General features: G+C 47.9%; 1 protein-coding gene across 1 annotated transcript in view; it reads right to left on the reverse strand.

Annotated features, from left to right (window-relative positions):
• The window catches only part of LOC144929826 (IgGFc-binding protein-like), an 81103-nt gene that overhangs the window by 38486 nt on the left and 21159 nt on the right, over positions 1-21458 (reverse strand). Inside the window, exons 11-23 of the mRNA XM_078850401.1 lie at positions 18307-18616; positions 17519-17805; positions 16088-16353; positions 15275-15873; positions 13865-14429; positions 12265-12863; positions 11386-11950; positions 10219-10418; positions 9116-9508; positions 6707-6993; positions 3628-3893; positions 2165-2763; positions 1145-1709 (exon numbers count right to left, since the gene is read on the reverse strand). Coding sequence (XP_078706527.1) covers positions 1145-1709; positions 2165-2763; positions 3628-3893; positions 6707-6993; positions 9116-9508; positions 10219-10418; positions 11386-11950; positions 12265-12863; positions 13865-14429; positions 15275-15873; positions 16088-16353; positions 17519-17805; positions 18307-18616 — 5501 coding nt within the window. The remainder of the gene's footprint in view (positions 1-1144; positions 1710-2164; positions 2764-3627; positions 3894-6706; positions 6994-9115; positions 9509-10218; positions 10419-11385; positions 11951-12264; positions 12864-13864; positions 14430-15274; positions 15874-16087; positions 16354-17518; positions 17806-18306; positions 18617-21458) is intronic.

Genomic DNA, 21458 nt, shown 5'->3' on the forward strand with positions numbered 1-21458 from the left:
CCCGCCCCCCACCTCTCGCTGCGCCCCAAGGTGTCCCCCGACCGCTTTGCTTCACCCCCCTCCCTGAGGCTAAGAAAACTCCTTAGCCAACCCTCTGTCACTCCAGCTCCAATTAAGGGAGGTGAATTGGAGCTGGTAGATCACCTGGCCCTGACTGGGGAAGCTGGAACAGCTGCTGCCTTGTCAGGCTGGGGCTGGGTAAAAGCCCCAGGGGAAGGAAGCCAGGGGAGGAGCTGGAAAGGCTGTGAGCTGCACTAGAGGAAGGCCAGTGAGGGGAAGCAGAGAGAGGTAGCTTGCCCCCTGTCTCCTGCTGGTGGACTGTAAGAAGGGGGCTATGTGTATGGTGGAAAAGTGGTGGGAACACAACCTGTAAATAAAAGCACCAGGTGAGCACTGCACCAAGGTCTCTGCGTGACTTTCTCAGCCCAGTGAGGGCAGGAGCCAGGAGGTCTCTGCAGCCACCCCATTACACCCCCCCACCTGCTCCTCTTCGCCCCCTACCCCGAGACCCCCCCACCCATTCCGCTTCACCCCTTCCCCCGAGGCCCACCCGCCCGCTCCACTTTGCCCCCTCCTCCAAGGCCCCGCTCCTCTCTGCCCCCTCCCTTGAGGCTCCCCCGCCTGCTGCTTGCTCCTCTGTGCCCCTGAGACCCTCCCCATCCGCCTGCCGCTCATTCCTTTCTGCCCCCTCCTGCCCTAACGGTGAGCGATGGTGGGGGGAGGAGAGAAATGAGCGGCAGATGGGAGGGGCTCGGGGGAAAGAGGTGCAGCGCGGGTGGGAAGAAGTGAAGTGGGGGCGGGGAAAAGAGGGGAAGAGGCCAAGCAGGGGCAGGGGTTTGGGATGGAGCATGGGTGGGGCCATAGACTGGGCGCCAGCAGACCCAACTTCTTGGTAGCTTCTGGCAGCAGCGCTCCAAATGTGGTGGGCTAGTGGCATTTCTTGCCCCATTTGGGGATGTTTAGCCTCCCCAATCCTCTTATACCCACTGCGTTCCTGTGACTCAATGGGGCCGGAGCCAAATCTGATTGAAATCAGTGGAAAAACTCCCTTGATTTCAATGGACTGTGGATCAGACCAAGGAAACAAAGAAGATTTGGGGAGTCTGAGGTAACACTCTCCATATATTTGGACTCGACTGCTTACCGCATCCAGCCCGCTGTCTCCATGGCTCAATGGCAATGCCGCGACTTTGGCACTGCTGGGCATAACTGCGAAGCACTTCACACAGGGTCTGCCGGCTGCCCCGAGTCACACACACATCCCTCACGCAGTTCTCCAAATGGATCTGAGCATCAACCAGCTGGTTACACTCTTTAAAAGGCCCAGCAGTGTCTGCGATGACCCCGCAGTAGCTCTGAGATCTGTACTGGGCTTGTTCTGCTTCATTACATGGGGCTGGGAGCCCAACTGCTGTGCAATGAAAAGGGGAATCAGCATCCTTCCAGCTATTGCCAAAGGTGACGGCATCATGGACCACAGAACCATTTGGGGTCCGGAAATCATCACTCTGGTTCCCATTGAAATCCCCACCAAGTCCACACAGTGACCCAAAGTAGATCTCAGAAACAGAAACCGACACAGAGTGGGACCAGTCGTAGGACACAGAGAGGCCAAAGTCGGTCTGGAGCACAGCAGACGAGCCGCTGTAATAGGCGTAGAGTTTACCCGATGCAAGGACCAGGGGCAGATTGACCAGGGATCCATTCACCTAGTGGGAAAGCGAGACAAGTGTGTGCATTAATCCCCTCTCCCCAAGCCTGGTGCATTCATTGTCATGCCAACAGGCAGCCCGCATTTCTAGCTATTTCTCATCACTTTTATTGTCTGTATCTGTATCCTAGGATCGTTCTGTATGTTTCGGGTATTTGTTTTTCTGCCCTGCTCTATATTCCATCCCCTTTGCAAACCAGAACTATGGCCAGCTTGTCAGATTGTTCGTCCAGGTCATTAGTGAATGAAGGTTCCGAAGACAACCTGACAAAATTTAGAGCAAGACTGAATCACTGGCTTACCTTAGTAGCAGGTTCTTGACACCCACGTACATGGAAGAGGAGCATATTTAAGGCTTCTCCCAGTTATGATTTTCCTGGACCTACATTTCCTCCCTTAACTCCGTTCAGCACGGAAGAGATCAATTTCTTCAAATCTGTGAAATGCTCTTACCTGCACTTGACCATACTGTCCCACCACTATAGCAACATGCTCTCCATAGACATCTAGCTCCACCAGGCGTATCCAGGACACCGCGATGGATCCTTTGTGCTCATTCTCCACGTTGACAGCGAAGTCTGGGAGGTTCCCAGGGGGGCCACAGTACTTGCTTAGGGTGTATTTGCAGGCTCCTTGATAATCAAACATGACTCCATCAAATGTGGTGTAGTGGGAGTGGCCGAACACCCATAAGGTGCCGAACGTCACAGGGTAACAGCCTCGGATGCCACCAACAACGCGGCATGTCTCCAGAGCCCCGCAGGCATGATCCTGGCACTGCATGGGCTGGGCAGGCTGCCGGCAGCTGCATTTCCTGCGGCAGGTGTCTGTCAGGATCACCTCCTCTCCCAGCCGGTGATACTGACCCTTCAGCGTGCAGCCGCACCGGCTCACAGGCACACAGCGTCCAGCGTCCAGAGCGTAGCCTTCCCTGCAGAAGCATCCCGCCACGCAGGGCTTTGTGCAGAGCAGGGGTGCACTAAGGTTGGCACAAGTGGCAGGGCAGGCAGGGCCACAGAAGTCAAAAGAGTTCTTGGCTGGGCAAGTGAAACCTAGAAGAATCAAGAGAGACCTGTGCATGAATTCCTTTCCAGCACTTCAGAAACAGCCCCAGACTGATGCACAAGCCCTAATGGTCTTTTCCCCATTTTTCATCTGAAAGTTAAGTTCATCTTCACTTGCTTCCCAGGGCTAAAACCAGAGCAAGAGAAACCATCAGCACTTGTGAATTCACTACAAACAGAATCTGCCCTCTGGGGAGTATTACTCTTCATATATATTTGTATGAGTATCAGGCAAGAAAACAGAGAGAAATGGCATGGATGGAGTACCTAGAGTGGAAAAGGGACAGTTCTGATCTCAGCTTCTGCACCTACTTCCTATTCCCATGAAAAGTAAACCTTTGGATTTGTTTCAGAGTAACAGCCGTGTTAGTCTGTATCCACCAAAAGAACAGGAGGACTTGTGGCACCTTAGAGACTAACCCATTTATTTGAGCATGAGCTTTCGTGAGCTACAGCTCACTTCATTGGATGCATTCAGTGGATTTTCCACAGCTGTAGCTCACGGAAGCTCATGCTCAAATAAATGGGTTAGTCTCTAAGGTGCCACAAGGCCTCCTTTGGATTTGGAATCAGACAAGGAAGTGTATCCACCTTCTGACGTAGTCTGGCATTGTTCCTTCCCTCCTCTTTACGTTAGAATTGGGGAAGCTGTGACAATTGTGTTGCACATGCACATTGTGGAAATGCTGCTTGTGTTTTGCAGTGCTGACTTTTGAGGCCCCTGACTCAGCAGGCCCCTGACCTTTGAGAACACTGTATCACATTCACACAGTCGACAGGTCATTGTAAAGCTGGGATACCATAGACAGGGAATAGCCATTTCAAATAAAAGCAAAGACCCTTATCGCTTACTGCATCCCATCCGTGGTCTCCAGTTGGCCATTTTCACACCGACAATGGTGCATATCTCATCGTACGATTCGATCGCGGCACACAGCATGCGATTGCCCAGGCCATACTGACAAAGGTCGTAGACACAGGACTCGTAGTAAGGGGATGGGCTCTCGTGCCAGTGACACTCAGAGAAAGGTCCCGAGCGGTTCGTGAGGATCCCACACAGTTGCTGGAACACGTGTAATTTTGGACAAGGCACAAGGTTGCCAGTGTCATTCGTACACCTGGAAGAGTCACGTTAATAATGGTTACAAGGTTTTTTCTCTCATCTCGCTAAAGAGTCAGGATGCACATGGGAGCACAGGCCAGTCCCTGATATAGCATGTTGATGCATTCCGCATTCACATTTTTAGTGAGTACTTCATTACTTTAATTTTAGCTTTTCATCAAAAACTGACATTGTGAATAGCAGAGTCCAGAGTGAAACTCATCTGCAGGGCGAGCTTCTCAGATTTTGCCAGATGCTGCAGGGGAGCCTGGGAAGTCTTCACCCCAATCCTGTGCCTCTTGAAGTAAAGGGAACCTAACGTAAAAAAGGGCCTGACCCTGCACCATTGAATTCCTGGGAGTTCTGCCCATTGACATCAATGACCACAGCCTGGGCACCAAAGGAACCTTCTCCCACTTTCACTGGAGGACAGGTCCATCAATGGCTATTAGCCAAGATGGCTAAGCCTCTGACTGCCAGACGCTGGGAGTGGACAACTGGAGATGGATCACTCCATGGCTGCCTGTTCTGTTCATTCCCTCTGAAGCAGCCAGTTCATGAACTCCACCGCTGTGCCTGTCAGCCTTTCCGGGCTCCAGACTCATGTGTAAATGTTGATGGCCTTTCACAACCCACTAAATAGGCTGGTGGAGGGGAAGCTGGGTTCTTCCCCTGGAGAGGTATAGGGTGGGGGTGGGAGGCCCTGTGGGGGTTGCAGAGCCCCTCCTCCCCACAGCACTGACTCCTGCGGTTCCAATCCAATGGGGCTGGCTAAGCTGGACTTTCTGCTCCAGGCTTTGTGACTTCTGGGGTTGCGCCACCGCTCAGGTTTGGCCCAGCCGCCCCTCTGGCATGTCACATCTCAAAGAGTGGTGCAGAGCCCCCACCCACCAGGTTGGGGCACAACTCCCACAAATGTGACCCAGCCAGCCCCTCATCAGTGCAGGCTGGCAAAGCTCACCAGAGCAGTGACCCCGAGGTCGTAGTGCACAGAGCTCAGTCAGCTCCAGCGGGCCAGGACCACCACACAAACTTTGAAATGGTGACTGGGTCATGATCCAGGGTTCAGAAACCCTGGTCTAAGACTCCAGTGTATGGGGCCCACACTGTCCTTGGAGGCTTCTGGGTATCAGCACTCTACAAACAACGGGAGGGAAATATGGAAACTGCGTTCCCAAAAGCCCCAGGGAACAGGCCACTTGTAGGCTGGAGACTCCAGCCAGTAGGAGCAGCAGCAGCAGAAGCATCCAAAGCAGGGACATCTGGTCATGTGGACACTCAGAACTGTCTAGAGCTTTGCGTCCACATTTTGTGCTTGTGCTGATGTGTTGTTTGGCCCAACCCTCCTGTGTCCTCATAAGAACATAAGAATGGCCCTACTGGGTCAGACCAAAGGTCCATCCAGACCAGTATCCTGTCTACCGACAGTGGCCAGTGCCAGGTGCCCCAGAGGGAGTGAACCTAACAGGTAATGAACATGTGATCTCTCTCCTGGTATCCATCTCCACCCTCTGACAAACAGAGGTTAGGGACACCATTCCTTACCATCCTGGCTAATAGCCATTAATGGACTTAACCTCCATTAATTTATCTAGTTCTCTTTTAAACCCTGTTACAGTCCTAGTCTTCACAACCTCCTCAGGCAAGGAGTTCCACAAGTTGACTGTGCGCTGTGTGAAGAAGAACTTCCTTTTATTTGTTTTAAACCTGCTGCCCATTAATTTCATTTGGTGGCCCCTAGTTCTTATATTATGGGAACAAGTAAATAACTTTTCCTTATTCACTTTCTCCACACCACTCATGATTTTACAGACCTCTATCATATTCCCTCTTAGTCTCCTCTCTTCCAAGCTGAAAAGTCCTAGCCTCTTTAATCTCTCCTCATATGGGACCCGTTCCAAACCCCTAATCATTTTAGTTGCCCTTCTCTGAAGCTTTTCTAATGCCAGTATATCTTTTTTGAGATGAGGGGACCACATCTGTACGCAGTATTCAAGTTGTGGGCGTACCATGGATTTATATTAGGGCAATAAGATATTCTCCGTCTTATTCTCTATCCCTTTTTAAATGATTCCTAACATCCCGTTTGCTTTTTGACTGGCACTGCACACTGCGTGGACGTCTTCAGAGAACTATCCACAATGACTCCAAGATCTTTCTCCTGATCAGTTGTCGCTAAATTAACCCCCATCATATTGTATGTATAGTCAGGGTTATTTTTCCCAATGTGCATTACTTTACGTTTATCCACATTAAATTTCATTTGCCATTTTGTTCCCCAATCACTTAATTTTGGCACCCTCAAGGTGTCTTCACCTCAGCTTCACCCCGCACCTGCACCTACTACTTCTCCTCCCCTGCCCTGTCCCTCTCACTCTTCCCTTCATTTTTAGCTAATCCCCTCCTAACTAAACCCACCTCCATACCCCCAAGAAAACCATGGAATTAACATGCTGTTTGCTAACATCACATTTTCCACTCTGCTTGTGTGTTCAACCCCTTTCCTCTGCCCTGTGTCTGTCTTGTCTAGTGAGACCCGTGGTCCCCAAACCGTGGGTCGCACCCCCAAGGGGGGCATGGAGGAATGTTCAGGGGGGTGCAGCAGGACCCAGTCCAGCCCCTATGGGGGCAGGGAGGGAGCGCTACCCAACCCCACTCTGTCCCCAGGTCTGGTCCAGCCCCACCCCCAGCTCCCGGCCCTGAATATCAAATCGCAGCTTGCTGAGCTATTCTTACATTTTCCAGCCCCTCCAGGAACCCTTCAGGTCTCTGTCAGGATGCTGGTATTTTCCCTTTCTGTAGAAAAAGGTGGCTAGGGGATAAACATACCCTGGAGGGCTGGTGTCAGAAATCCAGGCGTCCCCGAACTGTGTGTTGTTCTTGGCTCTCTCCCCGCTGGGCAGGACCTTATCATCCATGGGATTGCCATTGAAATTCCCACACATCCCACATAGCTGCTTCTGATACTCTGGGCCCACACGGACAAACAAGCTACTGGCACCATTAAACTGGATCTCCACGCTGCCCTTTGCTCTCACTGTTAGCATGTTCTTCAGTCTCAGGACCTTGGCAACCGTTCCCAGATTTGCTGGTAAGCGAGTCCGTAGCCCATTAACCTGAGACATAAAGGCAAAATTAGTTTCCTAGCCAGTCACTTTGCCTTCTCTAAGCAGGTACCTGCTGCTGCATCAGCTAAGCACTCAGGGTTTTATCAGTCTTCGTCCAGCACATGGAGATAGTATATGAAATTCTGTTTGACAGATCTCTGGGCTGGCATCAAACTCCATCCACATTCAGAGTCTTGTAACAATGACACCGCTAGGAAATACAGAGTAACTGGATCCTGGGCGGCACTGTATTTGTGCCACAAAATGGCCCATCGGCCAATGCAGACAGTCTCAAGAGAATCACCCCAGTGCAGGGGGATTTTACAGTGATGAAGGATCATTACACCAGCCCTTATCCCACCTTCCCTGGGCCTTGCTCTGACCTCAGGTGGACTGATTTTACACCAGAGTAAGTGCACTGACTCTAACAGGGTTACTAAGGACAGGATCAGGCCCTCTGTTCCTTATTACAACCAGAGATGATTGTGACACTACGCCCCATATTCTTCAGAGAAATATTGTTATAATATGATTATAGCATATCTAGGATGTATTGTATGCAAGAGGGGTCTTGTGAGATATCATTGGAAAGGTTATGATTTACTGAATATGATTATCCTACTTGTATGCATGTATCATTTTTGTATCTAGAATTAGGATTATGGACTATAAATCCGTACTACAAAAGTGATTGCACATGGGGAACACCCACCAGACAAAATGCAGTCAACCTGGCTGGTTAGCTGGAATCAAATCAATTGACCATTAGGGGGAACAATAGGTCTTTGAAGACGTTAATCTCCCACTTTCCTGGGATGTTACAAAGGGCCTTTGACTCATGGCTGCTTTGACACTGCAGGGTCATGTGATCATGTCAGCAGGTACTGGACTCCTCCATAGAATACCAGTATTTTCCCACTGGGGAGTGAGGTGTGAGGGTGGGAATCACACTGAAAGACAAAGGATTCCCACCATATGTAAGTCCTATTTAAGGCAGGGGGGGTGAGATCATCAGCTTTCCTTCTTCACTGGATCCCTGCCCAGGATGACTGCTGTGAACATCTAAGAAACAAAGACAAAGGCCGGGGGGGGGGGGGGGGGGGGAAAGGACTGAGCCCTGACTGGGAAGGTGTCTGTCCTGTGAAAGAAATACCTGGAGTTTTAAGCTGCAAGCAAGAACAGCTTGCTTGCAAGAACCTCTCCAATCTGTCTAAACCAATAACATCTAGGGTGAGAAACTACAACTTGTAACCAGTTTTTTTAGTATCTTAAGCTTAATATTGTGGATTTTTTTTATTTGCTTGGTAATCTGCTTTGATCTGTTTGCTATCCCTTAGAATCACTTAAAATCTATATTTTGTAGTTAATAAACTTGGTTTTGTTTACTCTCAAACCAGTTTGTGGAATTCATAACTGGGGGCGGGAGGGCAGGGAGGAAGCTGTGTATATCTTCCTCCACATTGAGGGAAGGAGCAAATTTCATGAGCTTATACTGCACAGTTCTCTGAGTGCTGGGAAACTCTCTGGCTGAAGCCTTCCCATGCAGTGCTGATTTCAGTGTCTGTGCCTTTCTGCAGCTGGGTGTGTTCCTACCTATGTGTGTGCTGGAGGAGGCTTGAGGGCCTGGCTCAGCAGGACACTGTCAGGAAGCCCAGGCTGGCCGAACGGGCGAGCTCAGTGGTACCCCAGTATATCAGGCGGCATCCCAGAGTGGGGGGGATGTAACCCGTCAAAGGATGATCAAGATTTTGAAGTTACCAATCATTTAGAATTCCTCCATTTTGGGGTACTGAATGTGATACCTCACAAGGCCTGACCTTAAGACAATGCTGAGCACCTCCCCTTGGATAAGGAGGCTCCTTCTGATGCCTCAGGTGGAATATCCAAACACTGATCCACCCCCAATCACTGCACCCTTGAAAATATTGAAGGGACCAGAAGTAAAATCCCACACAACAAGAAACAGATATTGCCTGACTCCTGAAACAACTGGAAACAGAAATCGAGGAGAAAAGTCTCTCTCTGTATTTTAGACACAGAAGAATCCTTCTGCCTCTAAAACACCGACGGTGAAACCACTAGACACAATATTTATTATTATTAATTATTATTATTACACAGGTCAACTCACATGAACAGCTTTGCCTCTCTCTAGGACAATATTAGCATTAAAATTGCCAGTGCTCAGCCAAATTTCCACTCGGTAAACGAAAGACACCCGGGGATTCCGGAAATGCCTGTTTGCGGTCACCACGCGGAAAGACAAGTCCAAGGAGGAGTTGCAGGTGTGGGAGACCTCGTAGTCACATATGCCTTGGAAATGCGCCACAGCCCCATCAAATGTAAAGTAGTGAGGATCCCCTGTTACAACACAAGTAGTCAAGAGACTCTGGCATCCCAGCTTGCTGTTCTTCACAGTACACTGCTGGCCTGGGTAGCATTTAGCTCGGAAGCAACGGAAATGGTCTTGGGAGTCACAGCTACATCTTTGGGTACAACCAGAGAACCAGACGTGGTCTCCAACCTGGGATGGAGAGACAGAAGAAATAAATGATCCTCATCATCAGCATCATCACCAGCACAACCTCTTAACCAAATCCCAGAGGAAATCTCAGAACCAAGACAGGCCAAAATGTACTAGAGCTCTTTGTGTTTGGTCAGCTCCTCTTGCTTTCTAGCAAAGCAGAGAGAAAAGAAAGTGTTCAAAGAGACATGGACCAAGATTAGAACTGGCTGAAATTTTCCATTTGAAAAATTTTTATTTTTATCTTTTTACATAACTGGGCTTTTCCATAACAACAAACATTTCTGGGGGAATGTCCAATTTTGATGAAAAACTTCAGATTTTCATGAGAAAAAAAAACAGGGAACATCTATGATAATCTGGTTTCCAGCAACTGAAAAACAAATGGTTTTGGCCAGCAACTGAACCTATTTGGTTTTACACCAAAACTTTTCAATATTTAGCCAAAATTTGACTTTAAGCTGAAAACATCAAAACTGTTGAAGAAAAATTTTGATGATGAAAACATTTATTTTTCACTGAAACTTTTCATTGGAAAACAGAACATTTCCTCATGAGCTGTATCTCAGATACTCCCCATGGAATGTGTGGGCTCATGGAAAAGCAGGTGCTTTACTCTCTGAAAAAAAGAAATCAGATTTTCTACCATATGTTCAAATGCACCCAAATTCCCCCGTGTTGTCTAGTCAGAGTGTGAACTATCAACTCACCTTGTAGTAGTATCCGTTGTGTGCACAGCCGCAGTGCTCTGGCAGGACACACTCATCCCCGCTCCACAGGTATCCGTCATTACAAAAACACCCTTCAGAGCAGGTGTGCCCACAGTACTTCTGAAGCCAGGATCCAGCACACAGGTCCTGGTAGTGAGTCTCACAGAGCTCATAGTGACTGTGGGGTGGGCACGAAAGGGCTATAAAAGAGGGAATTGGAAGTTCCTGGGGTCACTATCTGCACATCGCTGGAATTATCCAAATAAAACTCAGGATTGAAAACGCAAACAGAGATTTCACAGTAGCAAACCCATTGCTTTTCACTTGGCTACAGGGTCCTTACTTTTTAAGACAGTGATTTTCAAGTGGGCTTCAAAGAGTTCAATTTCAGTGGCATTTGAACCCCAACTCCCTTAGTTCCTTTGAAATTCCCACTTTAAAAGAGGGTTTCAGAGGTTAGAAGGCTTCTCTGTGCAGTCTAAAGGGGAGAGCAGCCCACACCCAACCGACAAAGAAACCCAGAACTGCAAGATGGGAAGAACCGAAATTGCCCAGGAAGGTGAGTCCGTGCTCTGTAGTCACAGGAGACTGATCCTGTGCTTCCGTGAACATGACTCTAATAGAAGATCCTGGTGTAAGTCCAGAGGAAGAAGAAATATAAGAGATGACCCCTCCCTACCACTGTGTATGAGGGTGGATGATTGGCAAACAATAACAAACAATGGCAAAAACAAACAATTGGCAAACAATGACACATACATACAGTATTTATTGTATAAGGGTTGGATTGAGAACTTCCTCTTCAGATACAGTCTGTAGCATTATGCACAAGAGGCTGAATGGCGGGTTGCAGGGGCAACCTTAGTACTGGCATTTCCAAACCCTGCACTGCTTGGCTTTGCAACCTGAATGTTGTTGGAACGTAGTTTTTTGTGTGTGTGTGTTCTGTATTAGGATGTTGTTGTACTAAGATGAGGTCCTGAAACATAAGTCCTTGTATCAGGGGCCCGGTATGAGGCCTATTGCCAGAGCTAAAGTAATGGTCAAGACTTAGCTGATATAAAACAAAGTAAAGCTGTGAGCAAAAGGCAGAGGCAGAGTTTGATTTGTCTGTCTGAGCTGGCAAAAATACATTTGTTTAGTTACATGGAAATTGTGGTCACTTACCACAGAAAGACTCGCTCCTCCAAGGTAAGATGGTGACATTTGCTCTCTGGCAGGCGGCTGCGTATGTCTGAATGGACTGGCACAGGACACTGCTCTCCCCTCCTGACACACACAGGTCAAAGATGCAATCAGACAGATAGGGGCCTGGATCAATCTGGGAGTGGCAAGAGGCAAATGGCCCATTGGGATCCTGGATCACCCAGCACCGGGACTTGGATTGCACCAGACTTTCCTCCTCTTCACACCCAGGGCAGGAATCAGAGCAGCCGTCGTCACAGCCAGGGACATTCTCCGACTTCCAGTCTGCAGCGAAGTGGAAGGCATCCTTCCCTGGGGAGCCGTTACGTGTCACAAAGTCATCCTCAGCCACAGCATTGAAGTTCCCACACAGCCCACAGGTCTGGCCTTGGTACTCAGGGGGCAGGGTGACAAAGAGGCTGTGGGCCAGATCGTAGCTCACACTCATCCCAAACTCTGTTTTCACTACCGTGTACTGTCCAGCCTGATAAATGATGATTTCGCCTGCATTGACACTCACTGGGAGGGTTGCAGTGACCCCATCAATCTGATTGAGAGAAATAGCAGCAAAGAGATTATTCCTGGGAATTAATCCTGCAGACAGTTCAAGGCCACATTCAGATGAGGAAGGCCTACAGGTGGTTGAGGAAATGAGGGAAAACAAAAAACAACAATGGTCTGTTTGAATGCCTTGATACTAACCTTCTATACTTATTGTTCCAAAACAAGGCAGTGGAGGGTAGATAACAATAAATACTTCTGCACTGACTGGGATGGGGGAAAGTAATTGAATAGATAAGCTAGCAACCTCTATCACTAACTTATCTGGTTTCCCAGAGAGCACTAGCCCCATGGAATTACCTTGACTGTCCCCTGCTGCCCTCTCTGCAGATGGATCTCAGTCTTGTTCACAAGGACAAAGACCTCCGAAGTCACAGCCACAGGAACATGGGGCAGGTTTCCGTTCTTCACTTCCACTCTGAAGAAGGATAAGGACTTTGATGTCCCACACAGTTCCGCAAACACATATTTGCAGGTGCCCTGGAAATCGTATCGCTTCCCATCAAACGTAGTGTAATGGGGCAGACCAGACGCCCAGCAGATGCCGTTGGTTCGCTCATGGCACCCATAAACCCCCTTTCGAGTGCCACAGAATTCCCCAGGGGCACAGGCAGAGCGGGAGCACTGGACAGCGTGGGAGGAGCCGTCACATCTGCACAATCTCCGGCAATTTTCTCCTTCCCAGAAGCTTTCCCCTGCCAGGTGGTATCTGCCATTGTGGGTGCAGCCGCACTGCTCTGGAGGCACACAGTCAGTGCCACTCTGCACAAAGCCAGGGTCACACTGGCACCCTTCTTCACACGCAGTCCGGCAGCGGGAGGGCACAGATGGGTGGGCACAAGAGGCCGGGCAGGAAGGTCCACAGAGCTCATAGTGGCTGTTGCGGGGGCAGGTTAATTCTGAAAGAGAGATTAAGAACTGTGGTTAGAAATACAGAAGGAACGCTGCAGGGAATCCTCCCAGGCAGGAAACATCATAAAAGAAATAAAAATGAAGTAGGAAAGAGCCAAAAATGAATATTCCTTTGTAATGTGTATTTCTTGATATTCAGGTTTTGTATTCTGTTACAAAATCACGTTTTCCATAATTAATATACTTACTAAGTGATACAAGTGTGTTATTACACCTCTGTGGCTAGCACTGTTGGCTGGACCATAGGTTTCACAGAAAGTCCAACGCCGTCACATTGGCAGAAAATCCCTGAGAATCCCGCAGTGCAGTATTTATAGAGAATGCTATTCTATTAAAGTTGTTGAAAATAGAGCCCCTTCTGCCTAAATCTGGTCGCTGTTCCGGAGACACTTAAAAATCCCTTGGCATTTTCAAACAGAGTAGCAGTGTCCTGGCTAAAATTTTCTCATTCAATAAAAATTATTTCTAATGTCTGAGGCTGTGTACATACCATTCCTGGGAGAACAATATCTGCTGCACTTCTCTATATAGTTAATGCATAGTGACTATCTAGCTCATTGCTTTCTGGGGTGCTTGGGACACCATAATTGGAATTGAGGAAACCGAACTCCGCTCTATATCTGGAATGTCAATATACTCTATTACAGCTAACCAGAAAAGAAGATTTTAACTGCCCATTATAGTCTAAGTGCTATCATTATTCACAGTAGGTAAAAAAAAAAAAAAGACAGAGAAGTTCTTATTCTCTGGTGCTGTACATATTGTATGGTCATTTACACCCATATGATCTGAGAGTTAAAAGGCTTTAAAATGTTATCCCATCACAAAAAGAGTGTTGACTCCCCAACGTGCACAAAGGCTGCACAAGGTGCAAATCAATGGAGAATCTACTCAGTGTTCCCATGCCCGATGGTTGAGTGATTTAAAAAAAATGTGACAAATTTGTGGGTTACCATTAACGAAGGCTCTCCTGAAATCAGTGGCTTACCACACCCAGCCAGCTGTCTCCATGGTTGTATGGCGATGCCGTGACTTTGGCAATGCACAGCATAACTCCGAAGCATATCGCAGAGCGTTTTGTGGCTGCCTTTGGTGGCACAGAGATCATGCACACAGCTCTCCAGGAACATCTGAGCATTACTAAGGTTGCTACAACGTTTGAAAGGTCCTTCCATGTCTGTTATGACCCCACAGTAGCTCTGAACTCTGTACTTGTTTTTAGCTCCTTTGTTGCATTCAGTTTGTGGACCAACAGCTGTGCAATGGAAAGGGGAATCGACATCCTTCCAGCTATTCACAAAAGAGATAAGGTCCGGAGCCATAGATCCATTGGGCATCCTGAAATCATTGCTTTGGTTCCCATTGAAGTCTCCTCCGAGCCCGCAGACAAGCCCAGAGTAAATCTCAGGTATAGTAATCGTCACATAGTGGGACCAGTCATAGGATACAGAGAGGCCAAATTCTGTCTGGATTATGACAGATGAGCCGCTGTAATAGGCATAGAGTTTACCTGATGCTAGGACAAGGGGCAGATTGACCAGGGATCCATTCACCTAAGGGGAAGAATTCAGCATGACCAGGAAAAGTTCTGAAGAATCAGCATCATGTTTGCAAATAATAATCTCCTTTCTTAGCCCCTTCTAGCATCAGCTTTATCATCCTTTGCTTCAAAATGTGTTGGTGTATGCCGGTGTGATGTACGTACAACTCTCAATCTATTCATATGGTGTTCTACAACCCCTCTCTTCTTTGCTTCTGCAGTCCCTACCCATCCCCTCTCGCCTTTTAAAAACAAGGTCTCTGCCCACCCTGAATGCCAGTCCCTGCACGTTGGTACCACATGCCAGGGTGCACCCTCATTGCAGAGGTTTGATTTTAGGCTGCTGGAGAGACACGAGCTGCCCCTTTGCAATGCATGTTCTTTGTACAGGGGAGAACGTTCCAAGCTTCTCTGTTCTGTGGCTTGATTTTCAGGGATGCTAAGCATCTCCAGCCCCCATGGAAGCTGACAGCAGCTGCAAGTGCCCCGTCCCTCTGAAAATCCACCCATTGGTTCCTAAGGTCAGCCGATTGCACCGGTGCTGGTAGAGGGGCAAGGGAAAGTATAGGGGACACACTGACTTGGGGAAGAGTGTCCCAGCTGATGAGGTGAAAGGCAGAAGACCGGCCTTCACATCCCTATCCTTCCTAGCATTGGAAGTGTCATACTCACCTACAGAGAAAGAGAGAGAGAGAGGCAGCATGCCCATGGGGGACAGGGAAATGGGTGGGAAAAGATGGGCGATGATGCAGGACACTACAGGGGTAACACTTAACATTTTCAGGGTCCCTCCCTAATTGCTGAGCCCCCCTCTCATCATCAAGAGCAGTTGGAAAAAAATTAAATTCAAGCTCTCACCTGCACTTGGCCATACTGTCCCACTGCTACAGCAATATGCTCCCTGTAGACATCCAGCTCCACCAGGCGTGTCCAGGACGCCGTGATGGAGCCCCTGTGCTCATTTTCCACTTTGACAGTGAAGTCAGGGAGATTCCCAGGGGGGCCACAGTACTTGCTCAGAGTGTATTTGCAGGTTCCTTTAGAGTCAAAAGCAAGTCCATCAAAAATGTGATAGCGGGGGTGTCCAAACACCAATAGGGTGCCAAATTTTACAGGATAGCAGCCTCGGCTGCCATCCACCACGCGGCATGTCTCCAGAGCCCCGCAGGCATGATCCTGGCACTGCATGGGCTGGGCAGGCTGCCGGCAGCTGCATTTCCTGCGGCAGGTGTCTGTCAGGATCACCTCCTCTCCCAGCCGGTGATACTGACCCTTCAGCGTGCAGCCGCACCGGCTCACAGGCACACAGCGTCCAGCGTCCAGAGCGTAGCCTTCCCTGCAGAAGCATCCCGCCACGCAGGGCTTTGTGCACTGGATGGATGAATTCCGGCTGATGCAAGAGGCAGGGCAGGGAGGGCCACAGAAGTCAAAATAGGTGTTGGCTGGGCAGGTGACTCCTAGGGAAGAAAAGGGATGAAGAGTCACCTGTACATACCGGTGCTGAGAGTGTTTTACAAACAAGTTGAAAATTTTCCACAAACACTAAGATTCTTTTCACTATTGAGTATCCAAGAGGAGCTTCTTTGATGATTTCTTCAATGGCATAACTTCTCAATTCACCTTGAGGGCTCTATGAACTTAGAGGAAAACAAAAGACCCCCTGTTGCTTACCACAGCGCAGCCCTTGCCTCCACTGTGCTACTTTCACACCGTGAAAAGCACACATCTCATCGTAGGATTCGACCGCGGCACACAGCATGTGATTGCCCAGTCCGTACTGGCAGAGGTCGTAGACACAGGACTCATAGTAAGGGGCTGGACTCTCGTGCCAGTGACACTCAGAGAAAGGTCCCGAGCGGTTCGTGAGGATCCCACACAGCTGCTGGAACTCATTCAATTTTGTACATGCCTCTGTGTTGCCAGTGTCATTCTTACACCTGAAAGTGTCATGCGAATACCAGTTACAGGGTTATTTCTTTTACCAGAGGCATCTTTTTAAAGAGTCAGAACATGTGTCTATGTACAAACCAATTTCTGACATGGCTCAAGGCTTATTACAGAAATTCTTCCTTCCCCACTCTCATAGAAGCATAGACTGTCAGGGTTGGAAGGGACCTCAGGAGGTCATCTAGTCCAACCAGCTGCTCAAAGCAGGACCAACCTCAACTAAATCATCCCAGCCAGGGCTTTGTCAAGCCTGACCTTAAAAACCTCAAAGGATGGAGATTCCACCACCTCCCTAGGGAACCCATTCCAGTGCTTCACCACCCTCCTAGTGAAATGGTGTTTCCTGATATCCAACCTAGACCTCCCCCACTGCAACTTGAGACCATTGCTCCTTGTTCTGTCATCTGCCGCCACTGAGAACAGCTGAGCTCCATCCTCTTTGGAGCCTCCCTTCAGGCAGCTGAAGGCTGCTATCAAATCCCCCCTTTGCTGGGAGAGCTCTCGGCCAGTGCCGGAGCTGCGACTACACGGCCATGCTAAAGTGCTTTCGTGGCAGCACTGTAACGTTGGTAGTGAAGACACACCCTTACACTCACTGCTTCCCGGGACAGAGTCCCTCCCCCAGAAGTACGGCTGACACTCATTGTTCCTGGATGCATAATTTTACATTTGGCCATATTAAAATGCATACTGTTGGCTTGCATCCAACTTACCATGTGATCCAGATCATTCTGTACGGTGCTTAATTTGCAATGAACAAGGTGCCGGGGCTCAAGCAACTTGTTACATTCATAACTGATCCAGGAAGCTATGAACTGCCCAGCCTAGAGGTGCCAGGGCTCAGCTCTGGTAAGCCCTGGCACAAATTAAGCCCTGGTTCCTCAGCAGCAAGTCTTAGAGCCCAGATCAATTAACTCAAGCCCATGGGGCTTGCATTATGGGACTAAAAATAGCAGTGTAGATATTTTTCCTGCTTGGGCTGGAGTCTGGGCTCTAAAATCCTCCCCTCTGGATTCTGAGGCTCACTGCCATGGGGTTTCTTTTGCATTGTAGACATACTCCTAAAGCAACAGAGTGTAGGGAGAAGGACAGATGTGGCCATGGAAACAGGCATTCACCGACAAAGAAGGGAAGATCAATAGATAACAAACACACATTGAGGGGCTGATGTCAGAGGTCCAGGCATTCCCAAACTCTGCGTCGTTCGAAGCTCTCTCCCCATTGGGCAGGATTATATCATCCCTGTGATCCCCATTGAAGTTCCCACACATCCCACACAGCTGCTCCTGATACTCCAGGCCCACACGGACAAACAAGGCATGGTGGCCATTAAACTGGATCTCCAGGTTGGCCTTTGCTTTTAGAGTCACCATGTTCTTCACCCTTGTGATGTTGGCCACGGGTCCCAGCTGAGCTGGTAAAGGAGTCTTCACACTATCAACCTGTAACAAACAATTGTCTGTGACTAAGGAGTCCTATCCTGACTGGCTTATACCTCTGTTCACAAGGGATCACAAAGGGAATTGCCTTCCACAGCAGATGGCACCAAGATACCTGCCATGGAAGCGCGCATCCTGTGATACACAGAGACGTTATACAGGGAGCTGCTCTGCAGCTCAATTACATGATACCTCGAACCTCACCACACTCAGCTGAGCAGGAGCTGAGAGCAGCTATAATGCCCAGCTGAGCAGGACTCTTAGGAAAGGAGTCTCAGCAAGTTTACATGGAGCCGGGATCACAAAAGCACAACTCCAGCACAGAGCTCAGAAGCATAGGAACTCACAGAAAAGCCACTATTGAGGTTCTCTGTAACATACAAGAATAGCAATCCCCCCTCTGATTAGCTATGGAATTCACCTAGTCACCTTGCTACTATTAGATTCTCCTTCCAGTTGTGTCTATTTCTTCTCTGCCTCTTTCTGATAATGTGCTCAACTCACCAGGACATCTTTGCCTCGCTCCAGAACAACATGGGAATGAAAATGGCCAGTTCTGAGCCAAAGTTCCACTCGGTAAATGAAGGAGACCCGGGGATTCCGGAAATTCCTGTTTGCGGCCACCACCCGGAAGGAGAAGTCGAGGGAGGAGTTGCAGGTGTGCGAGATCTCGTAGGCGCACGTGCCCTGGAAATGGGCCACCGCCCCATCGAAGGTGAAGTAGTGAGGGTCCCCTGTCACCGTGCAGGTGGTCAGCTGGCTCTGGCAGCCCAACTTCCCGTCCTTCACAGCACACCGCTGGCCGGGGTTACAGCTGGCAGGGACACACCGGAAAGTAGCGGAGGAGTCACAGCTGCACCTTTGGGTGCAATCAGCCAGCCAGAGAAAGTCCCCAACCTGGGATAATGAGAGAGATTGAAAGAGAAGGGGGAGAAGAAATCAAAATATCATCAAAATATTGTAACAAACACATTAAGAAAATCTGAGAAATGAGACACAAAAAAGAAACAAGCCCCAATTCTCGGCAAGAGACGTTTTAGATGTGATTCTGACCAACAAGAAGGAATTGGTAATGAATCTGAAGGTGGAAGGCAATTTGGGCAAAAGTAATGATGAAAATCATACTAGATTTCATGATTCTAAGGAAAGAAAGGTGAATGTAGCAGAATAAGGACAATGAACTTCAAAAAAGAGAGAGAGAGAGAGAGAGAGAGAGAGAGAGAGAGGGAGTTGGCAGTTTGTCAAGGGACAATATTAAACGTATAATTGCAAATTATCCTGATTCGAAGGAAAGACAGGAAGAATACTAAGAGGCCAATATGGCTTCATTGGCAGCTCTTTAATGACCTGAAAATCAGACAGGAATCCTGCAAAAAGTGGAAAAATGGACTAATTGCTAAAGAGGAGTACAAACGAATAGCACAAGCATAGGGACAAAATCAGAAAAGCTAAGCCCTGGACTACACTACAGAATTAGGTCGATGCAAGGCAGTTTACATCAACCTAACTCCACGTGTCTACGCTAAAATTTCACTCCCGCCAATTTCAGAGTAACAGCCGTGTTAGTCTGTATTCGCAAAAAGAAAAGGAGTACTTGTGGCACCTTAGAGACTAACCAATTTATTTGACCGTCTGCTACTCCAACTTAATAACCCCGCTTCCATGAGAGGCATAGAGTCAATGTCAATGTAGTTGGCTGACGTAGTGTCAATGTAGACACTTCATTGCTTATATTGACTGTTGCTGGCTTACATAGAATCACAGAATCATAGAAGATTAGGGTTGGAAGAGACCTCAGGAGGTCATCTAATACAACCTCCTGCTCAAAGCAGGACCAATCTCAATTAAATCATCCCAGCCATCAGAAGCCATCCCACAATGCCCCACACTGGCAGTTCAATCGGTGCAAGTGCTCCTGGTGAGGGCACACACCACTGACAGAAGGCGCATAGTGTAGACATGCACAAGTGATGCAATTACTGCAGCGGCTATATGCTGACATATGTTAGGTTGACTTAATTTTGTTGTGTAGACATGCCCTATGGCACAAAATGAGTTACACCTAGTAAGGGACATAAAAGGCAATAAAAAGAGGTTCCTGAAATACATTAGAAGCAAGAGAAAGACGAAGGAAAGCTTAGGTCCTCTACTTAGTGGGGAAGGAGAGCTAAAAACTCATGATATCAAGAAGGCTGAGGTGTTTAATGCCTATTTTGCTTCAGTCTTCACCAAAAGTTAATGGTGACTCACCACAACTAACATTAACAAGAGGGAAGAAACACAAGCCAAAATAGGGAAAGAACAGTTTAAAGCATATTTAACTAAGTTAGATGTATTCAAGTCGGCAAGGCCTGATTAACTTCATCCTCAGGTACTTAAGGAACCTGTGGAAGCAATCTTGGAACCTTTAGCAATTATCTTCAACAACTCATAGAGGACGAGTGAGATCCCAGAGAACTGGAGAAGGGAAAACATAGAAACTATCTTTTAAAAAGGGAACAAAAAGAACCTAGGGAAGTATAGCCCAGTCAGCCTAATTTCAATAGCTGGAAAGATTCTGGAAAAAAATATTAAACAACCAATTTTTAAATACCTAGAGTATAATAGGGTTATAAGGAATAGCCAGCATGGATTTGCAAGGAACAAAACATGCCAAACCAACCTAATTTCCTTCTTTGACAGGGTTACTGGCGGGGATGGCGGGGAATCAGTAGATGGAATATACCTTGATTTCAGTCAGGCTTTTGACACAGTCCCACATGACATTCCCAGAAGCAAACTAGGGAAATGTGGACTAGATGAAATTACGTTCGGTGGGTGCACAGCTCGTTGGTACACCATTCTCAAAGAGCAGTTATCAATGGTTTACGGTCAGGCTGGAAGGGCATACCTAGGGGGGTCTCATGGGGGAAGCAGAGTATGCTTATAAAATGTGCAGATGCCACCAAGCTGGGAGGGGTTGCAAACACTTTGGACAACAGGATTAGAATTCAAAATGACCATAACAAATTGTGGAATTTGTCTGAATTCAACAGGATGAAATTCTATAAAGACAAGTGCAAAGTTCTTTGCTTAGGAAGGAAAAATCAGAGTCACAACTACAAAATGGGGAATAACTGGTGAGGTGGTCATGTGGCTGAAAAGGGTTTTATGGTAATAGTGGGTTACAAATTGAATATGAGTCAACAATGTGATGCAGTTACGAAAAAGCGAATATAATTGTGGGGTTTATTAACAAGAGGGTCGTATGAAAGGCACAGGAGGTAACCGTCCCACTCTACTCAGCACCAGAGAGGCCTCAGGTAGAGAACTGTGTGCCGTTTTGGGCACCACACTTTAGGAAAGATGTGGACAAACTGGAGAAAATTGAAAGGAAAGCAACAAAAATTACAAAAGGTTTAGAAAACCTGACCTGTGAGGAAAGGTGAAAAAACTGGCTACGTTTTGTCTTGAGAAGAGAAATCTGAATAGGGACCTGATAACAGTTTTCAAATATGTTAAAGGCTGTTATAGAGAAGACAATGATAATTGTTCTCCATATCCACTGAAGGTAGGACAAAATGTAATGGGCTTAAAATGGTAGCAAGGGAGATTAAGGTAAGATATTACGAAAAACTTTTTCTCTATTAAGGTAGTTAAGCAGAGGAACAGGTTCC

Source organism: Lepidochelys kempii, chromosome 24, assembly GCF_965140285.1.
Source record: "Lepidochelys kempii isolate rLepKem1 chromosome 24, rLepKem1.hap1, whole genome shotgun sequence".
Classification (NCBI taxonomy): domain Eukaryota; kingdom Metazoa; phylum Chordata; order Testudines; family Cheloniidae; genus Lepidochelys; species Lepidochelys kempii.